Source organism: Calypte anna, chromosome 1 (assembly GCF_003957555.1).
Source record: "Calypte anna isolate BGI_N300 chromosome 1, bCalAnn1_v1.p, whole genome shotgun sequence".
Classification (NCBI taxonomy): domain Eukaryota; kingdom Metazoa; phylum Chordata; class Aves; order Apodiformes; family Trochilidae; genus Calypte; species Calypte anna.
The window spans coordinates 110698561-110717163 of NC_044244.1; the positions used below are offsets into that span (position 1 = coordinate 110698561).

At 41.1% G+C, this 18603-nt stretch overlaps 1 protein-coding gene across 2 annotated transcripts; it reads left to right on the top strand.

The window, feature by feature from the left end:
• Positions 1 to 338: 338 nt before the first annotated feature.
• Positions 339 to 17514, top strand: UBASH3A (ubiquitin associated and SH3 domain containing A). 2 transcript variants are annotated; one of them, XM_030461116.1, is made up of 14 exons: positions 339 to 451; positions 3963 to 4016; positions 4981 to 5167; positions 6863 to 7061; positions 7746 to 7915; positions 8799 to 9007; positions 9864 to 9990; positions 10431 to 10539; positions 12060 to 12182; positions 13014 to 13106; positions 14170 to 14314; positions 15817 to 15923; positions 16404 to 16510; positions 17377 to 17514. In XM_030461116.1, the coding sequence occupies exons 1-14, from the start codon at positions 339 to 341 to the stop codon at positions 17512 to 17514; spliced, it is 1881 nt and encodes a 626-aa protein (XP_030316976.1). The 2 variants fall into 2 exon arrangements, with proteins under 2 accessions (XP_030316976.1, XP_008495438.2); XM_008497216.2 differs by having other exon boundaries at positions 10440 to 10539.
• Positions 17515 to 18603: the final 1089 nt, after the last annotated feature.

An 18603-nucleotide genomic window follows, 5' to 3' on the forward strand; every position in this document is an offset into this window, starting at 1 on the left:
CTAAAAGATCCCATCTCAGTCCCTTCAGCAAGTCCATCCTGACCGTGATATTTACCTTTGGACTACCACTGTTGTTCTGCTGGGATGGATGGGAAAAATCTGCAGATAACTCTTTTTTAGCCACTGTAAAACAAAAACTCAGAGATGCTGATGCTACGAAAACAGGATGTCAGCTTTTGTCAGCAAAGATCACAAGAGGTTTGAGGTTTTTTTATTCTAGCTGCCTCTTTTCTTTTTCTCTGCCTCACACTTTCTTCCTTCCTCCCTCCCTTCCAGCCTCCTCCCACCTCCCAGTTTCTGTCAGCACTCAGCCCACGGTGAGGGGAAGAGTGGAGGAGATGGCAGTGGCTGAGGCACAGCTGTATGCAAAGGTGTCCAACAAGCACAGGAGCAAGAGCCCCTCTGGACTCCTCGAGTCCCTCCTTACCAAAGGATTCCCTGCTCATACCGCGTGAGTAACGTGTTTGGCTGCCTTTGCACAGGGAGAGGTATTTAAGAAAAAAGAAGTATTTCTCATAAGATCCTGACAGCAGGCAGCTTGCCTTTTTTTTTAATCAAGAGAATGTTTTTTCCTGGGGGGTGATATCCCTATACAGGGATCAGACCTGTCTTGTTTGGAATTTTTTGTAGAGCAGTGTGTATCGCTCATATTGCAAGAACAACCTGGACTGTATCTGTTTTTATAAATCCTGTATATAGCACACGCACTTCCAAGTCTTCAGATTGAGAAGTTTCCCAATGAGTTATGAGGCTGACATCCATAGTTTGCCCTTGGGATATAGCTTTCATTTTTTCTGCTTATCACTGTTAGTCTAAGAGAGGTAGGTGTGGATGTAGCATCTCTCCAAAGGCCTGGTAAAGATCTCCTGCCACCTTTTTTAACTGGAAACTCTTTTAAAATAGTAAGCTTTCTTTAACAAGATGCCACATAAGCTTGTCAATTTTTCTTTTTGTCTTGAATCAGGATCTTTTTCCAAAAACACCTCCTACCTGGAAAACGTAATAGCAAAGAATGAGGAACTCTTCTTGGCAACCCCATTGGATGAGAGAGTAACTCTTAATAAAATGAAACGTAGTGGTCACTCTTTCCCCAAACATTTCTCTGGTTATCGGGGAATTTTTGGGAAGGATTTTCCAAATTCTGAAGGGCAGGTGTGGACACTTCAGCTCAAACTGTTCAAAATAATATTTTTCATTTAAATGTTAAAGAGCACCTCATAGGAATATTTCAGAAAGGAGAGCAATATGTCTTCCTTTTGATCGAAAACAAAGCAAGCTGAAAAAGCTACATTCATGTGTGCCATGCTCCTTTTTTAGGAATAGCAGTGTTTAGCATATGAACTTTACACACAACGCACACAGCTTACAAGGAAACCTCAGGTCCCTTGTTCCCATTTATTTTATCTGTGCAGCTGAAAACCTGGATCATAATTTCTCTAGGAATGCTATAAGTTGGGTCTCCTCAAAGTAATGGTTAGGTTTTTAGCTTTTTGTCTTGTATGAACGCGTCCAGACGGGCGCCATTAAGATAATCAGAGGGATGGAGCACCTCTCCTATGAGGGCTGAGAGAGCTGGGGTTGCTCAGGCTTCAGACCTTCCAGTACCTGCAGGGAGTTTGGAACTAGATGATCTTTAAGGTCACTCCTAACGCAAACCATTCTATGATATGATTCTATGATTCTTTACATCCCCTTCAAATCACTTCCTGTTGTTACTGAAATGTCTTTCTCCTTCATGGGTCAAAATCAAGAAGCAGTGGCAGATGTACTGTGCAAACAGACATAAAATCACCAAATGTCCAAAAGCACTTTAAAAAAACCAATATTTGCTTTTATTGACTTGAAGACCCTCAAAAATTTGATTACATTCTTATAAAACTTTTTAGATGCCTGTAGTTCCTGGACTGAACCATAAATGAAAGCAGTGAAAAGTCGTTTTTTCAAGATGTCCTGGCCTGAGAAAAATGAGGCTGGTGGAAATATGACAAAATCTTTCATAACGTAGAAGTGGCATAACAAAGAAACATTCTCCAAAGAACAAAAACCAAATACGTGAGAATCGAGCTTAGAATCAGATGAACAAAACAAGGCTCCCTTCATCCTTACAGAGAACTGAGTTGTGTTGGCAGTTTTTGCTTTAGGAAAGAGCCAGTTTATTCTGCTGCCAAGACCTATTTTTAAAACATTTTCAATACTTACTCCTACTCTTTATATGAGAGAAATCAGTATATACAGAATTCATTCTATGCATTATCTTCTGGGGGTCACTGATCACCCTGGTAGCATAGACCGTGTAGTCACAGCCTAATGCTCTCCTGATGCTCAGTGCTCTACAAACCCTGCTGGGAAGCACCCTACAGCCAAGGTGTATGGATGAGACAAGATGTGGGAACAGCCACAGAGAGGAGCACAAGGGAGCAAGGAAACAGCACTGATCTGTATGACAGTCTGTGGTCTCAGGTCTTGCTTGACTTACTACATTCACAGTTTTGCAGCCCCCGTGGTAAGGAACAGCTGAAGTCAAGCTCCATTTGGTTTCAGGGCTGTTTGAACAGAGCTTCTGTCCTAGTGGGAGGAGCAGTTTGGCACAAAGCAGTAGAACACTCACTTTGAGGTGTTACAAGTCACTGACAAAGTGTGCATCACTGGCTGAGCAGCAGCAGGCACTGACATTTCAACAGGATACAGCATGGGGGGAACAACAAAAACACTGGTTGGTTGTCTTTGATGTAATGGAGAAGGGGGAGCCATCAGAGGTGTGGAAAGAAAATGCGTGGCTTTCAGTCACAGAGGACACAGGTTAGCTTTCAACCAGATAGCCCATGGTTTTGCATTGATTTGTTCATGGTAGTTAATTTTCTTTATGGAGAAGAAAGGTAGATGGCAAAGCTTGAGTGGAAAGCCTCACTTTAGCCTTCATCCATGCTGAGTTCCTAAGAGGCAGACATGGTTGCACATACACATAAGCACATTTAAATGTTTTTAATAAGCCCATATGTGGGGTTTGCACTAGAGAGAAGACAGAATGCTAGGAGGAAGCACCAAGAACAAACCTGAGTCCTTCTGTTTAAGGCACTCATTGCACTGCTGGTGCACGCTCAGGTGTCACAGGAATGGATGGAGGATAAAAATGGGAGGAAGGAATCAATGAATGAATCAGTAAATGAATCAATGCCTTCAGGACCCATTGGCAAGAAAGGATGGCATCAAGAGAGGAGGAAAGAGATGGGCAGATGCCAAATGATTTAGCAGATTTTTCCCTATGTCCAGTGTCTCTACGTACCCTTCACATCTTTTCTGAGAACTCTGTAGGTGGGCTACAGGGGTTCCTGGGTGCAGATGCTGCTTAAATCCTGGGGAATCCTGCTTTCACCCATCACCTGCTAATTAGTCACAAAGACTTGCTCATATGAAGTACATAGTTGGCATTTTGAAAAGTCTATTGAAAAAGGAAATGTTAATCAAATTCAGTCCCAGAGAACAATAGTTGCATTAACAGAGAGAAATGGGAAATATTCTCCATCATCTTGGACTGAACTGATGATTTAGATCTGTCTCTCTGCTGGCCTGTGAGACATCCTTAGTACTGATTTTCATACCCCAATGTAAGTAAATTTTGCATTGTTTGTATGTATGGACTTGGGCCTGAAATCTTGAACCAGAAGATTACCTATTAGTTCTTACAGTGCATGGCTTACCCCACTCTTAAAAAAGTCAGTAAAGCTTCTAAGGAAACACCTGCAGAACACAAAAGAGGACATCCTGTGGTGAAGAATTAAAGTCTTGCAGTGGAAAAAGTATTTGGGGTGGCTTCAAGAATGTCAATAGTTAGCTGAATTTGTTGGAGGTCCTGTCTGTTCTGGAATATAGACTTCATGACCACAGCACCAGTCCATTTTTTGCTTTCAGGGGTTTACTTTTCATTATATCTATTCTGATTAATCCATTTTGTTTTTTTCTAGGCAAAAAGCCTTGGCTGCTACTGGACAAAAGACAATAGAAGATGCTACAAAATGGTAAGTATCTGTGATTTCTAAGGAATAATTTCACATTAAACCTGACTAAAAATTGTTGTTTACATGCTGATTTTGTCACTGAATTTGAAGTTAGCTGTCATTAAAATCCTTGCATTTGAGTTAGGTTTGGGGTTTTTTTTCCATTTTTGTTCACACGGAGAAATAAATAATTGTATTTCTATTTGTTCTGGGAAGTGAGATTATTTGCAGAAAGTTCAGGGTAAATGAAAAAGAAAAATCCATCTAGAAGGAAAGGAGGAAAATAACACTGTGGGATTAAATAGCAAAGTCTGAAGCCAAACAGCCCATCTTCTTCCTTTGATAGAAGGCTCTTTGTAAAATAATCTGAGAGGTTGATGGTCAGCAGGAGGTATCATCAGGGTCAAAATCACTTGCTAGTCTTGATTCCTACATTTTTTCCCCTCTAGATCAAGATTCTCACAGAGTATTCAGATGTTATTCATATGTTGATAGCTGGCTTCTTTGTTTTAAGCCACTTTCAAATTAAATCCTGGTTTTCCTTATACTTTCTTCTGGGTTTTGTTGTGAATTTATTGTTTGGGTATTTTTTTGTCATTCCTAACAGCATGCAAAGAGTAAGGTGAAGAATATCATCACATGGACTGCAAGTTTCCATTTTACCATTCTTTATAATCTTCTACCCATTTCTTCATTTTTCTTCTCCAGTCCTCTGTTTCCAGTCTTGACAAGGAGGGGGAAAATAATGATTAAAAAAACCTAAAAAAATTTTTTTGTCTTTCATTTACAGACATAGAAAAGAACTGAAGGCACTTCATAAAATGTAAAGCACACACATAAAAAAAAAAAAAAAAAGCAAAAAACCTCCCAAAGTATTCTCATTAGTACTTCAGAAAAAAATTTGTGAAGAGATTTTATCCTAGGTTTTCATTCGTAAGAGAATAGCACTCTTTTATTTCTTCTGTGATATTTTTTTTAATTTCAGGTTGCATTCTCACTGCAATGATCCCTCTTTGGACGACCCCATCCCTCAGGAGTATGCACTTTACTTGTGTCCCACCGGCTGCTTGCATAACCACCTGGAAGAGTTTTGGAAGGAGAGCAAGCGCCAGTGTGGGAAGAACAGAGCGCATGAGGTTTTTCCTCACATCACTCTTTGCGATTTCTTCACAGTAAGGCATAAAAGATGAGCAAGGGTCAAATATACACTCCTGCCAAAACTGGGCCACCTGTTATTGTCTTACACCAGAAGTTCTCCTTGGTGATATATCACAGAATTTGTCACAAAATGTTTTAGGTTGGAAGAGACCTCCAAGATCATCCAGTCCAAACTTTGACCAACACCATAATCTAACTACTAAAACCATGTCCTTAAGAACCAGCTCCAAACACCTTTTAAATACCTCCAGGGATGGTGACTCCACCACTGTCCTGGGCAATTCCAATGCTTGACAACCCTCTCAGTGAAAAAATGTTTCCTAACACCCAGCCTAAACCTCCCTTGGCTCAGCTTCCATCCATTCTGTCTGATCCTATCACAGGTCACAGAGGCTGTTTCTTTCCTCACTCCAACCTCATGGGTAAAACAGACTCAATCTGGGGGAAGAATCAGTCTGATTTAGCATTAATCCAATCAAAACAGGTCTTAGAGAAAACAAAAGCCAGAGCTTAAATACCTTACCCCACCCCCCTCTTCTTCCCTGGGCCAGAGTCATGGTCTGCTGCGGGCAGAACCACTTCCCCTGGCACAGGGCCTTCCATGGCTGCAGGTCCACTTCTGCTCCACCATTTTCCTTCGTGGGCTGCAGGTCCATCATGATCCTACACGGGCTGCTCTACTGTGCTCCATGGGTTGCAGGATGACAGTCTGCTGTCTCACCACAAGATGTAGGAGAACCTCTCCTCAGGCACCTTCTCCCTCTCCTTCTTCACCAGCCTTGGTATTTCTGTTCCAGCCAGAGGTGGAGATGGACATTTTGGAGCTGGAGGAGCTTTCAGCAGCTTCTCACAAGACCCACAGCTGGGGTCCCTCTCCCACTACCAAAACTGGCACCACATCAACCCAAAACAACCCAGAGCCATCTGGAATCCTATTTTCATATATCGATGGTGCAGCGCAAGAGCATGGGCTGCAGCTGATATTCACTGAAACCTTATTCTGCTAACCATACTTCTACATTAAGCCATGCCACTAAGGACAGACCGTGAGAATAAGAGTAGGTTGCTGCAAAATACAAAATGATAATCTGTGGCCATGAGTCACAATTAGAGAGAACGAAAATCATCAATTAATAACAAATGCCATGGTCTTGAAAAGTGTCAAGTTTAAAGGCCTGCCCCTTTTTTGTGGAACTCTATTTCATATACAAGTTCTGCACAGTCCTTTAGTTTGCTGTGATTAGAGCATTAAGGAGCATATCGAAAAAGATGCCTTATGAATTTTGTTAGGTTCATTGCTCGGCATCTGAGATTTGGAAGTTTTAGCAGGAGCAATTTCAGTTAAGGGGTGTAGGATAGCAATAACACAAATTCTTACTTAAAAGAGGGAAATCATGATCCCTGCCTCATTTCAGACAAGTTACTGCACCTTTGTCAGACAGTAAAGACTTTTTGTTCTTTCCTACCCAGGCTAGATAAATCTCCTGGGAGTAGTCTCCATGACCCCTTTTAGCACCCAGATGCTGTGCTGATCTAACTGCAGTGTTAATAATTTTAATACCAGGAATTTCAGGCAAATTCCCAGGTGCACCATCTTTCTCAGGAAGTCAAATGCCCACAAGAATTTCTGGTAATGCTGTGTAACACATACTCCAGTGATGGCTGTTGAGCTGGTGTGTAAAGCCTTCTCCTCCTCTGTTTTCTTTCAGTGTGAAGACCAGAAAGTAGAATTTTTGTATGACACTTTAAAGCGAGTTGGTGACAGCTTCTCCCCGTGCTTTCCACCATCCATTTCTCTGTCACTACATGCATCCACCAGCTACCTTGGCTTCTTCATTGATGACAGTCATGGAAGTATTCTCAAAGAGTTTGCTCTGGCATTCTCATCCGAGGCTTCAGCCCTGGCAGGTAAGACAGAGGGAAAAGGGGTGAACCGTAGCACAAAAGTTTAGGCTTGGTACTGGAAACATCTCTGGGAAGTTTAGATAATATTTTACTGACAGCGTGCACCCTCTCCTTCTACAGATTTGAAAGCAACATGGTTTTGATTTTGAAGACATAGAGCTTTTGTCTAGAAGCTAAAGTGATTGCCTATGTAACTTGGGTATGCTGTCAGTCAGGATGTCCAAGATGGGCAGGGGTATAAACTTCCTGCTTCCACATCTCTATCCCCATGGTGCTATGGTCCATCCTATAGCTTGACTGCATCCCTCAGCAGTAGGTCTCAGTCCCTGCACCCAAGGGAAATTGTATCACCAGTGGCAACCAAAAGGACACAGGCCCAGAGTTAGCTTTGTCTGGGAGAAACAAGTTCAACACATCTCATCCTGGGAAAGGACTTCAAGCCCTGTTCATTTGTTCATTTTTTTCTCCCAGATGAAGTCAGGGAGCAAATCCAGTCCAGATTTGTGAATGATCTAGGCATGATTAGAACCATGACATCCTATAAAACCATTATCCAGCAAGAGTATTATCTACTCTAACTACTATGATAGTAGTATCTACATCATGCAAAGTACGTAGGATGAAGCAAGGAGAAGAGCTTTAAATGACCTTTGCTTGTGCATTGTGACATGATTTTTTCATTGCTAGATTGTCATGTGAAGCCCTATCTAAAGCAGTTCCACCTTACCTTGGCTCACAAGTTTTATCCTCACCATCAGAAGACTTTGGAACAATTGGCCAAATGCATCAATCCAAAGGAGACCTGTCAGTGGGTGGCTGCTCTCTACTCAAGGGACATGCGTTTTGTTCATTACCAGGTACTGCAATCAGATTTATTTGATTTCCTGAGCCCATGGTCAGACTGTTTACTACAATCAACTTGCCTTTTTTTTCATGAAGAAAATCAGTGTGGGGTACTGTACAGTGTTTAAAAAAACATGGTGCTTTTTTTTCAACCTCTTTGGGTTGAAAAGCTGTGCTCATGAATCAGTAGAAGATACCTTTATGGTAGGCTGCTTGAACTGCATGTCAGTAAGGTCTAGTTCCAAACTCCATTAGAAAAAAACTAATCCTACCATGACATGAGAAAATAACAGAGACAGAAAATTATGATCCTTGAATACTTCCTAGGATTTCACAGCTTAGCAAAATTCCATTCAGCAAAATTAGTTTTCTCTATCACTCCAGGCATGATGAAAACAGAATAGATAAAATACTGAGGGAGCAGTGAGCAGGGCACAGGGCTCGCTGATGATTTTCTGCTCAAGAGATTCTTAATTAAAACCAGTAAACATTTTTCTAGATCTCATTTCCAAATTTAAACTATGGCGTGATCAATGTTTTTTAATGATATCAGTATATTGCTTTGTCACATGTCATTCTGGTCACTCTGAGGAGAGCTGCAAGTGATGATACAAATACCTGCTAATGCTTTTGCTATGTTCGCTTTTAAATAAGTCTGTACTAGCTAAAGGAAAGAAGTATTTTCATGAAAATCGGGGGCCTATTTTTACATATGCTGCAAATGTGGTGGTGTTCTTTTTCTCTGCTGAAGTGCCATGAAAAAGCACTATGCAGGGTGGAAAAAAAGTACTGGTCACTGTGTCAGGTAGAGTCAAAGAAGCATCCCCTGAACTGCTGTGGGATGTGCAGCAGTAGGCTCTGGGCAGCAGCCTGACCCTGCTGTGTGGTGGCCCCCAGACCCTGCGGGCTCTCTTCCAGTACAAGCCCCAGAACATTGATGAACTCATGATCAAGGCTGGGGACCTCATCTACGTTGACCCAACACAGCAGTCTAACGTCAGTGAGGGATGGGTGATCGGGACCTCGCATCGGACCGGTTGCAGGGGCTTTCTTCCTGAAAACTACACTGAGAGAGCCAATGAGTCAGACACATGGGTTAAGCACAGGTAAGGTGGGCTGTCATGTCATAAGTGTTTCTATGTGTCAGCCACTTATCCTGCTGGGGAGTTGTGGCAGTGTTCCTCCTCGTGGTGTAGCTGTGGGCTGCCAGGGGGGAACTGGAGACAGTGTGGGAGGAGGAGAGAGGTGTTCTGGGAGTCTGGGTGGGATGCTGAGACTTCTGGGAGAAATGACACAGGCCCCCAGGCACCCAGAGTTCATTAATTCAGCTGCTCAAGGGATGACCTCTGTTTGCTCTTGAACAACCTGAACATCCTAATTAATTTTAAAAGACCACGTTCTGCCAGATAGACTGAGCTGTCAGCCTGGCTCACTACTTTCTCCTTTTTTCTAATTACAAGACCTGGCAAAGTTCACTTGAAATAAAACCATACAAAGGTTATTCTACCACTTCGAGCCCACCACCCTCATCTTGTTGATAACCCTGTATCAGCAGGCATCTGCTGGTTTCCTGCATTTTGCTCTGCAGCTGACAACATGGCTGATGCTACTTGTAGATTAGAGTCGATTTTTCTAAGCAGAGAGGTGTAGGTGCACTTCTTGCTGAGACCTCAGAGACAGAGAGGAGGCAATCAGGTATCATTTCCTGTCTGAAGATCTGACCTTCTTGGGCTACACCAAATATATGCCATCAGTTCATATTATTTTATCTTCATTTTTACTGGGAAAATTCTAAATCAATAATAAAGTGATGAAGTGGATTTCAAGTGAGAAAAAAAATTGAATAGGATATGAACTCCAACTTATGTGTCTCTGTAGATGAAATAATGACTTAAAAACCTATTCTATTCGTATGTGTGCCCATATGTTTGTGTGTGTGCTGCTTCTGTTTTTTTTCTACAGGGAATATGTTTTTGCAACAGCTTCAAGATTCCTCACCCAAACTGAAAATGAATCTAATGTAAAGCTGCATAGAGAAGTCCAAAATGCTAGCACATCAAGGAGTGCAACCAATGTATTTTCTTTTCAGGTAGTTGCTTTCTTTTTCTGTTTCTATCATTGTCGTGTGTTTGCACAAATAAAATATTAATTAAAAACATGTAGTAAATCTAATAGTATCTTAATTTTTCTCCCTCACATTTTCATGTTATGTTGTAATGCATATGTATGTATATACAAATATATATGCATATACACCATTCCCTGGTATAAACACAGAGTTAAAACCTAAGCTGTAGCCAGTGAAGGTCACTGATCTCTTTCATTTGTCTTCAGTGGAGAGCCAGTCAAGCTTACTATTGCCCTACCAATAGGAATCTATTATATCAGCCCTTGTCTCTCCCCTTCTGCGCTTGTTGTAAACCTTTCAGGACAGGTCCACTGTTCCTTCCTCTGTCAGGCAGCATCCAGGAATCCAGACTTTTTGTGCAGATTATATATAGTATCATAATGAAAGCCCTTTTTACCCAGCTGTCTCAGAATACTTCCCTGAGAAGAGGAGTGCTGGTGATTCGCCATGGGGAAAGAATTGACCAAGTCTTTGGCAAATCTTGGCTTCAACAGTGCCTGACTGCAGATGGTGAGTAAGATAGTTGGAGAATCTTAGTAAATCAGAACCAAAACAAATTAACCCCAGTAATTTGTAAAAGACATTCAATCTCTGATATGTAAATGTCAACACTGACACAGATGAGTAACACTGCAAGTCAGATAAAGCATTGCTTTACTCTGCATGTAGTCAGTATTTCATAACACCCTAAAGTACTTCATGTTTATGTTGGATAAACTCTGCTTGTTTTGCAAAGTTCTTGTGATACTGATGAATATGTCTCACCAATGGATGTACCAAAGATAAGATTCATTGAACAAGGTCATGATTTTCTGACCCTTCTACCTTTCTACGCATGCATCACTGTACTTCACAAGTGAAACCTAGGGAAGAGGAGCCAGAGAAAACCATGGTGGAAATGAGATGTCAGCACTGTCTGAAATTAAAAGCTGAATATTTTGTTCCTCTCTCAAAAAAAGTGTGTTTTGAAGTGAAGAAAATTAACCCAGAATAAAGATACATATCAGGAGGAAGAAGGAGAACAAGAACATGAGATTTTAGAAGGGAGACCTTCATGATGAAAGTCTTCTGTGTTATTCTGGAGGTCTTCTACATTGTGTGTAAAATCCACATTAGACACTGCTGCTGCTCAGAAAGCGAGCCCTGCTGCTGCTACAGCTGCAAACACCTCTCTCTCCCTTATTCTGTCTCCTTTCTTTATCAAGGAGGAGAGAGAGATTAATAGAGAGCATCTGTTACTTGGTTTAATTGCTGGGCCAGTTTTAAACCGTGACAATAATGAGGGTAGTTACTTCTGGCTGCATAATCAATTCCTCAGTTTCATTTTTCTCAAGTGTCAATGTCGGTTTTTGTCATTTTGGCAATGGTAAAAAAATATTGTTGCATAGTAGGTTTTTGTTCAGTTTGACTCCAACAGAGCCCACTCATGATTTCCTGTTCTCTCTCTCCTCCCTCCCACCTACCCCCATTTGCTCCTTCACTTGTGGAAGAGTTTGTTAGGACAGGTGATTTCCCAAGCCAGTGATGTGACCTTAAAAGGGGATCTCTTGAAGGTAATAGCAGCCATCATGTTTTTCCATCCGTGAGACACTGCTGATGTCTGTAGTACCAAAATAATCCTGCAGGCATCTGAGTTCAGACACCACTCCATGATACCCCAAACTGCTTGGTTATTAGCTGTCTTTTTGGCGTGAGATGATGGCAGTTCTCCCTTGTCCACGTGGTTTTCAGGTGACATTAGAGGAGATCATAAAACATAGTAAATCCCCAGTGAACAGACAGTGTGAGTGCCTGAGGTGGAGGGAAGAGAGGCATCCTTGGACAGATGTCTGTCTTCATCATTTGCCCTTGTGGCCACAGAGTGGGCCTTGATCAATTTCATAGGCCAGTCAAGATGTCACTCTGGGCTGACCTTTCAGAAACAGCCATACAACCACTCAGGAAAAAAAAGTCAGCATAATAAACATGACCCCTGTGCATTCATCTGCTGTCTGCCTTGCATCATGGTAAAATGTACTCCCTTCTTTCAGGAAAATACTGCAGACCAGATCTGAACTTCCCTTCCACCCTGCCGAAGCGGAAAGACAGTGTGAAGCAATTTGAATGTGACCCTCCTTTATCTTGCTGTGGTATTTTCCAATCAAGGCTTATAGGTAAGCTGGATAATATGCTACTGCAAATGCAAAGGTTTGGGAATCAGGCATTCATAATCTACACAAGTTCATGCTGGCTTTGCTGTAGAAAAACTTCCTAGCAGCACTCATTGTATAATTCATTGTGGTAACATTTCTCTATGGACAACCACTGCAAGATAGTAATAGTAAATAATAGTAAAATCATTAAATAATCAAAAGTCAAGTAGCCAAAGAGAGACTGGAGCTGATTATGCATCTCTGAGACTGAATCTATCAGTTACTGACAAAGTAAGTTAAAAAAAAGAAGCTCCAACACTACCTGTTCCTGGCTACATGTCTGCAAGAGCCAAACTTCTTACGCAGTTGTCACTGAATAAGCAGTGAGAAGTGAGGGTGCCAGCCAGAGGTGTGTGGTCACCTCATTACATAAACCTGATAGCTATTTGGTGTGGGTTAGTCTGACTCAAATTCACCCACCAGATGAAATTGGTTTTGCTCCCTGAGCAAATGTGCCTGACTGTGCCCATGCAGGTCTGGTGCAAATGTTGGTTTCTGATGACTCAGAAATATGGACACAGTCAAATGCCTAACTACTGTTGTCAGATTTGGAGTGAATTTTTTGCAATCATCTTCCCAACACCCATTTTAAACTTGCTGTTGCAACCAGAACGAGTTTTTTAGTGAACTTAATCGGTGGAGAGAATGAAAAAAAATAAAAAAAAGGAATTGTCAATGTATCCCAGACCAATGAAACTGAAAGCTGCAAGTGTCTTTTTGCAGAAAGTGTTTTGTAGTAGTTTCTCATCTGTCATGGCTTAGACAAGAACAATTCACTTTGTTCCCATCCAGGGGAAGCTCTGCTGGACCAGGAGGTGACAGTCAGCAATGTGTACTCATCACCTGCACTCCGCTGCATACAGACAGCCCAACATGTGCTGCAGGGTAAGGCAGCAAAAACAGGCAGGTGGTTCTGACTCCTGAAAACATCAAAATTCTGTGAAGTACCTGAGATGAATAATTAAGAATATGTCTGTCTTTCTGGTGATTTGTTGTTATATTTAAGCAAGGAAGAAAAGGGGTGGTTTGTCTAGCTGATAAGATTGGCAGTAATAATCCTGCTGCTGTGTGTATGGTCTGGAGAGTACCATCTCATTAACTCTAGTCCTCACTGCTTATATTATATATAATACATATAATTATATATTATATGTTATTACATGAAACAGAGACACCTCACATCAGGTTGGTTGAATCCAACATTAGTGGCTGCTCATCAGAACACCACCGTCACCTCTCCTCTTCCAGAGAACATTCTGAGCCAAAAAGCAGTGCAAAGAGTCCTTCCAGTGCTCTGAAGGATTTGCATGGAAATTAGGGTAGACAGCTTTCTCCTGAAAAAAGTTATGTTTGCAAGCCAAAACACTTTTTATTCCATCATATTGCAGAGCTTCTTTCCTTCTCCCTCTTCCTCTTTTTCCTCTCCTATTCCCTCCAACACATCTGTCAGAGGTTCACAGTTCATCACCATATTTACACCAGAATTATGAAGGGTCTGCATTTCTTCTGAGAACTAATGCCACTCAGTAACTTCTCTTAAGACTAATAATGTCTTTTGACAAGATAATTCCATTTTTAACACTGTAGGACAGACAATTTCCTTTGCCACCAACAACCACTGAGTAAATTGCTGTATAAAAATGGTAAAAATATCTCCTATCTGAAGTTCATTCAGATTGCAACATTACTGAGGTCTTGTTCTAGAAATACTAATAATTATTATCATTATAATATTATCACAATGACAACAATAAGAATATAATAATTTGTAGTGTGTTAGTCAGACAAGACTATAATGGTGGCTTCATTTAATCAACATGAACCTCTTTTGTTTCATAATAAGTAATTAATTTTCATTGATGGAATGAAACAAGATGGAATGTACAGCCTGAATGTAACACTTGGAGTGTACCTTTCTGTTCTTAAGAAATATTTCATGTTCTTGCAGGGCTCAGACTAGATGACAAAGTCAAAATCAGGGTGGAACCAGGACTGTTTGAATGGACCAAGTGGGAAGCAAGCAAAGTAATTCCTGACTTCATGACGATGAGAGAACTGGCAGAGGCATCTTACAAAATAGACACAAGTTACAGGTACCATCTTAACAGCTCCTTATCTGTTAAAACCTTTATTTTCCCCTGAAGTATGTTTTCTTGGGTTTAGCTATCATGAGCCATTATGAACGTTGCAAAAAAAGGGTAATTCTGATCAAATTCAAGTCTGTGTGATCTGTTCGGAAAATTATATGCTATCAGTTGCCTTGTGACTAGGGTGAGCTTTGTTTGCTGCTCTGACACAGCAACACTTGCACGGATGTAGAATGTGCATGTACACAGCACATGGATGCACCTGCACATGAAACAAACATCTTGATACTGGTTCTTGTAGCAGGACGAATCTTTCTTCAGGGATCGATGCCTCAAGGTCTGAGAAGGTGTAGCAGTATAGACTTGAGAGTTGTGCTCTAAGTCTATCACCCACATAGTGTAAACCAGCAAGATCAGACCATGGCTCGATGAGCTACCAGCCTCTCTTGTGACTAGCCCAAGAGTGAGCTGCTTGGTGGGTGTGAGCCTCACCTTTTATTGGCCCCCTGGTCATGCACATGCTCAATAGGGGCCTGCCCTGATTGGGCACAGGTGGATTTGATACCGGCTCACACCCACTTCTCGGTAATCAGAGGTGTCTGATTGCTTTGTTCCACTACAGATTCTCTTTAGAGTTGCTCAGAAATTAGTACTGTTCTCAACAAGGACTTTCTGGGGCCTCACAACCTGAGGCAGGGACAGAGGAGGTGCTTCCTTTTCGGAAAACTTGCAAGCCACACGAGGGCAGGAAATGGTAACCCTCCAATTCAGTCTAACTCCTCATCTTGTTTACAAACCAGGCTGCTCTGCTCTCCAATTTGAAGATATGGCTCTTAATTTTTTTTTGGAAAATATATATTCAGTGACTGAAGAGCTCCAGTATATAATAGAAAGACAACTGCCTGGTCTAGTAGAAGTGCTCAGTTACTTAGTAGTGGTGCATTGTGATTAATGTCCCTGGGAACACTTTTTTTTTTTTTTTCACTCTAGGAGTGAAAGTCTCTTCTGTGCACTTGTCCAGCTAATGTAGATCCACCATTTTTGTTGCTTGATTTTATTTGTTTACTAGGGAGACAAACACTGAGGCACCAAAACTTGAAAGCATTCATATTCCAGTGTCTCACCTTGGTTTAAACTCTGTTAGGACTCTTAGAGCTGGGCTGCTCTGCAAGTCTGCAGTGCAACCCTGGGCAATGGTCCTTGTTCAAAGCTTAAGTTTTTCTTAGGCCTGGATTCTACTTTAAATAATCTCCAATGGGAACTACAAGCTTTATTACAGCATGGTTTTTCCTACATCTGGTGCTTTATGAGCTGTGAGATTCAGCTGTAAGATTCAATGGAAATTACTCTGGGGAAGCTAATGCTGAGGTAGCAGTATGTAAGCCAGGTCAGTAGATAAACCTATATCCTTTTAACCAAGTGCCTTTTTTCTGGTGTAGTCATTCAGTAGTGCTAACAGTGTCCCCATATTCACCTAGATTATCATATATTTGTGCTTTTATTGTCAGGGGCAGCTTCCCACTTTCTTCTCTGGTGCCATCAGAAAGTTATGAAGAATATGTAAGCAGAAGCTCTGTGGTAATAAAACAGATCATCACTGCCTGTTCCAGCAATGGTAAATGTTTCGTATCTTCATATATTGTCAGACACTTCCAGTAACAGGAACAAGCAGAGATTTGCCAACAGAGGCACATTTAACATGAGGTATTGGTATTGCACAGAACTTAAGGTAGACTGTTAGTCCTTGTCCTGGGCTACACTAAGTCAAAATCCATGCAATTTATGGGATAGAATTGAAAAAGCAAAATTGAAAAGAAGACAGTAGAATACTGAACTGCAAGTCTTGCTTTGTTTTTTAACATCAGGATGTAGCTCAAGCATAAGAGAATATACTTTTCCCCTAGCAAATGATTTCTCTTACAAGATGGCATGGCAACAGCACACCAAACTTTTTCTGACAGGCACATGCACCCTGCTACATCATTAAAGCATTCTGCAAAACTATACAGCCCCAAAAGAGCCTCATACACATCTGCTGATGATGACAGTGCTGCATCTCCCTTACTGATTTTTTTTGATTTCTCTGGGGTATCAGGTGTCATCCTCATTGTGGGCCATGGCTCTTCCTTGGCATCTTTCACTCGCCCTCTGATAGGGCTCCCTGCCAGAGACAGCAGTGACTTTGCCCAGGTGGTACGAAAGGTAAGATTTTTTTTTAAGCAGGAAGCTTTCTTTGTATTTCATCATACTTTTAGTAAGGGCCTGCTTATGCAAAGATACATGCATGTAACTGTATGCCAATACCAGAGACATTAGCTTATTAATTACAGAGGGAATCTCATGTAGTTTTAGCAAATTAGCATGGAGATGAGGAGAAGGATGTTCTCTTGGTGAACAGTATGTGACCAGCAGCTAAGTCTTTAGAGATTTTCATCCACCTTCCATTTGAAGTCAGTGCCAAAAAAGGGACACATTTGGAAATGTCCCCATGTGGAAACAGTGTACTTCCTTGAGAAGCAGGGCTAGGAGCCTTCCCTCTCCTCCCCGTGGTGTTGTGAGTGTAGCCTGCATCTCTATTCAGTGAGCCCATCTTTAAGAACCTATGTGCTTTTCAAGTCATTTTAAGTTCACAAATTCAGTGCTGAGCTACAGAATGAAAGGGAGCAGGATTTTCTTGCCAGCTTCACAAATGAGGCCGGCACTTGAGATTTGGTCATCAAGGGTTTTTATTTATTTATATATTTATAACCAGTGCCAGAATTCTTCACCCCAGTTTTCCACTTGAGTATGACTAATCAGAGAATTCAGTCTTTAGATATATTTTACTACTACTGTTGATGCATAAGGAGTGAAAACATTTTGATCATCAGATCCAAGTATAACTGTGAGGTGGTGACACAAGTTCAGCTATTGTCCCACAGGCCTCCAGTCTCTTTTTAAGTCATTTCAGAAGTGAAAAGATGTGATGGTCTCTCTTCCTAGAACATTCTCAAGGACTGCTCTCTTTTGCATGCTTCACATCAAAAAAATGACCTTGCTAGTAACTCAGCTGGTAATTTTTTTCCTAGGTCCCTTCGCTGGGCATGTGTTTCTGTGAAGAGATTAAAGAGGAGAACAAATGGCAGATGGTCAACCCACCAGTGAAGACATTAACTCACGGAGCAAATGCAGCATTTAACTGGAGAAATGGTATCATGGAAGATTAGAAGGCTGGCTCTGCCTTTTAGTTGTCAAAAATGAGCCAAAGACAGGTCATGGTTCAGCACAGTCCAGTGATTCACCCAGAAGACTTACAGGGGGTGGAAATTACCCTCTCAGAGTTGTCAAAGCTTAGAAAAACACTTCAGACTTTGGTGCCATAATTTTGGTTTTATTTCAATGGCTGAGAAGAAGTAGCTGAGCAACTTCTGTGCAAGTGAGCAATAACTTGTACGGTGGTGAAAAAAGTATATTTTAACCTTTTCTGAGAGTACCAACATTTAATAAATACAGAACTACATGATTATAAATTCCACTGCTAAAGGCACTAAAATAGACAATGTTGCATTTTCCAAGACCAAAATATTTCTTGTAAGAATTATATTTTTTTTTCATGCACTTGGATATTTTCAGATAAGCAAAGAAACTGGGACTGGAAAAAAGTCTTCTCCTACTTGAAGAGGAGAAGGGCTTTAAGCTCTACTTAAAGCCACTGGGTTCCCTGTTCTCTCCACCAGTCAGTGAGAGCAAACACCATACTATTTATTTGCCTCTTCTAAAAAGGGGATCATTTACTATCAACAACATCTCAGTTTTCAGCAATTCCTGAGTGAGCCATATTGAAAAAGGGACTAAATGATTCATTTTTTAAGAAAACTGAACTGATTGCCTTCCTGTTACTGTACTGGTGATGAAACCTTGATGTGAGCAACTCTAACTGCTGAACACTTCCTGAGATGGCACTCACAGGACAACAGCTTTGCTTTGTGCTGTTCTGTGCCTAATTCTATAAATGGGGACAAACCTACTGGATAGGTCCCCCAAAAGGCCTCTGTAGCTCTTTTCTTGGATATTTGTTTGGTTATGGAAACATAGTCCCAAAATTTTATGCACAAGCAGGAACTTGCCTTTCTACAGAGTCAAGTTGCCTTTATAATTTTCCTTTCTACTTATCCTCTCTGATATCTTCCTCTGGCAAAGTACAAATGTTTTTTACAGTAAGAGGAAAAAATTGAGTTTCTCTTTCTTTCTCAGCATGAGTAAAAATGTTTTCCTTTTCACTCTTCATTTTCATGCTCTTTCTTGACTCATCCCCT

Bases quoted from the DNA above. Each gene is read 5' to 3' on its own strand.
- UBASH3A (XM_030461116.1), top strand. From the start codon at position 339: ATGGCAGTGGCTGAGGCACAGCTGTATGCAAAGGTGTCCAACAAGCAC. The intron at 5,168-6,862 runs GTAAGGCATAAA...GTTTTCTTTCAG, and splicing joins CTCTTTGCGATTTCTTCACA to TGTGAAGACCAGAAAGTAGA. The intron at 16,511-17,376 runs GTAAGATTTTTT...TTTTTTTCCTAG, and splicing joins TTGCCCAGGTGGTACGAAAG to GTCCCTTCGCTGGGCATGTG.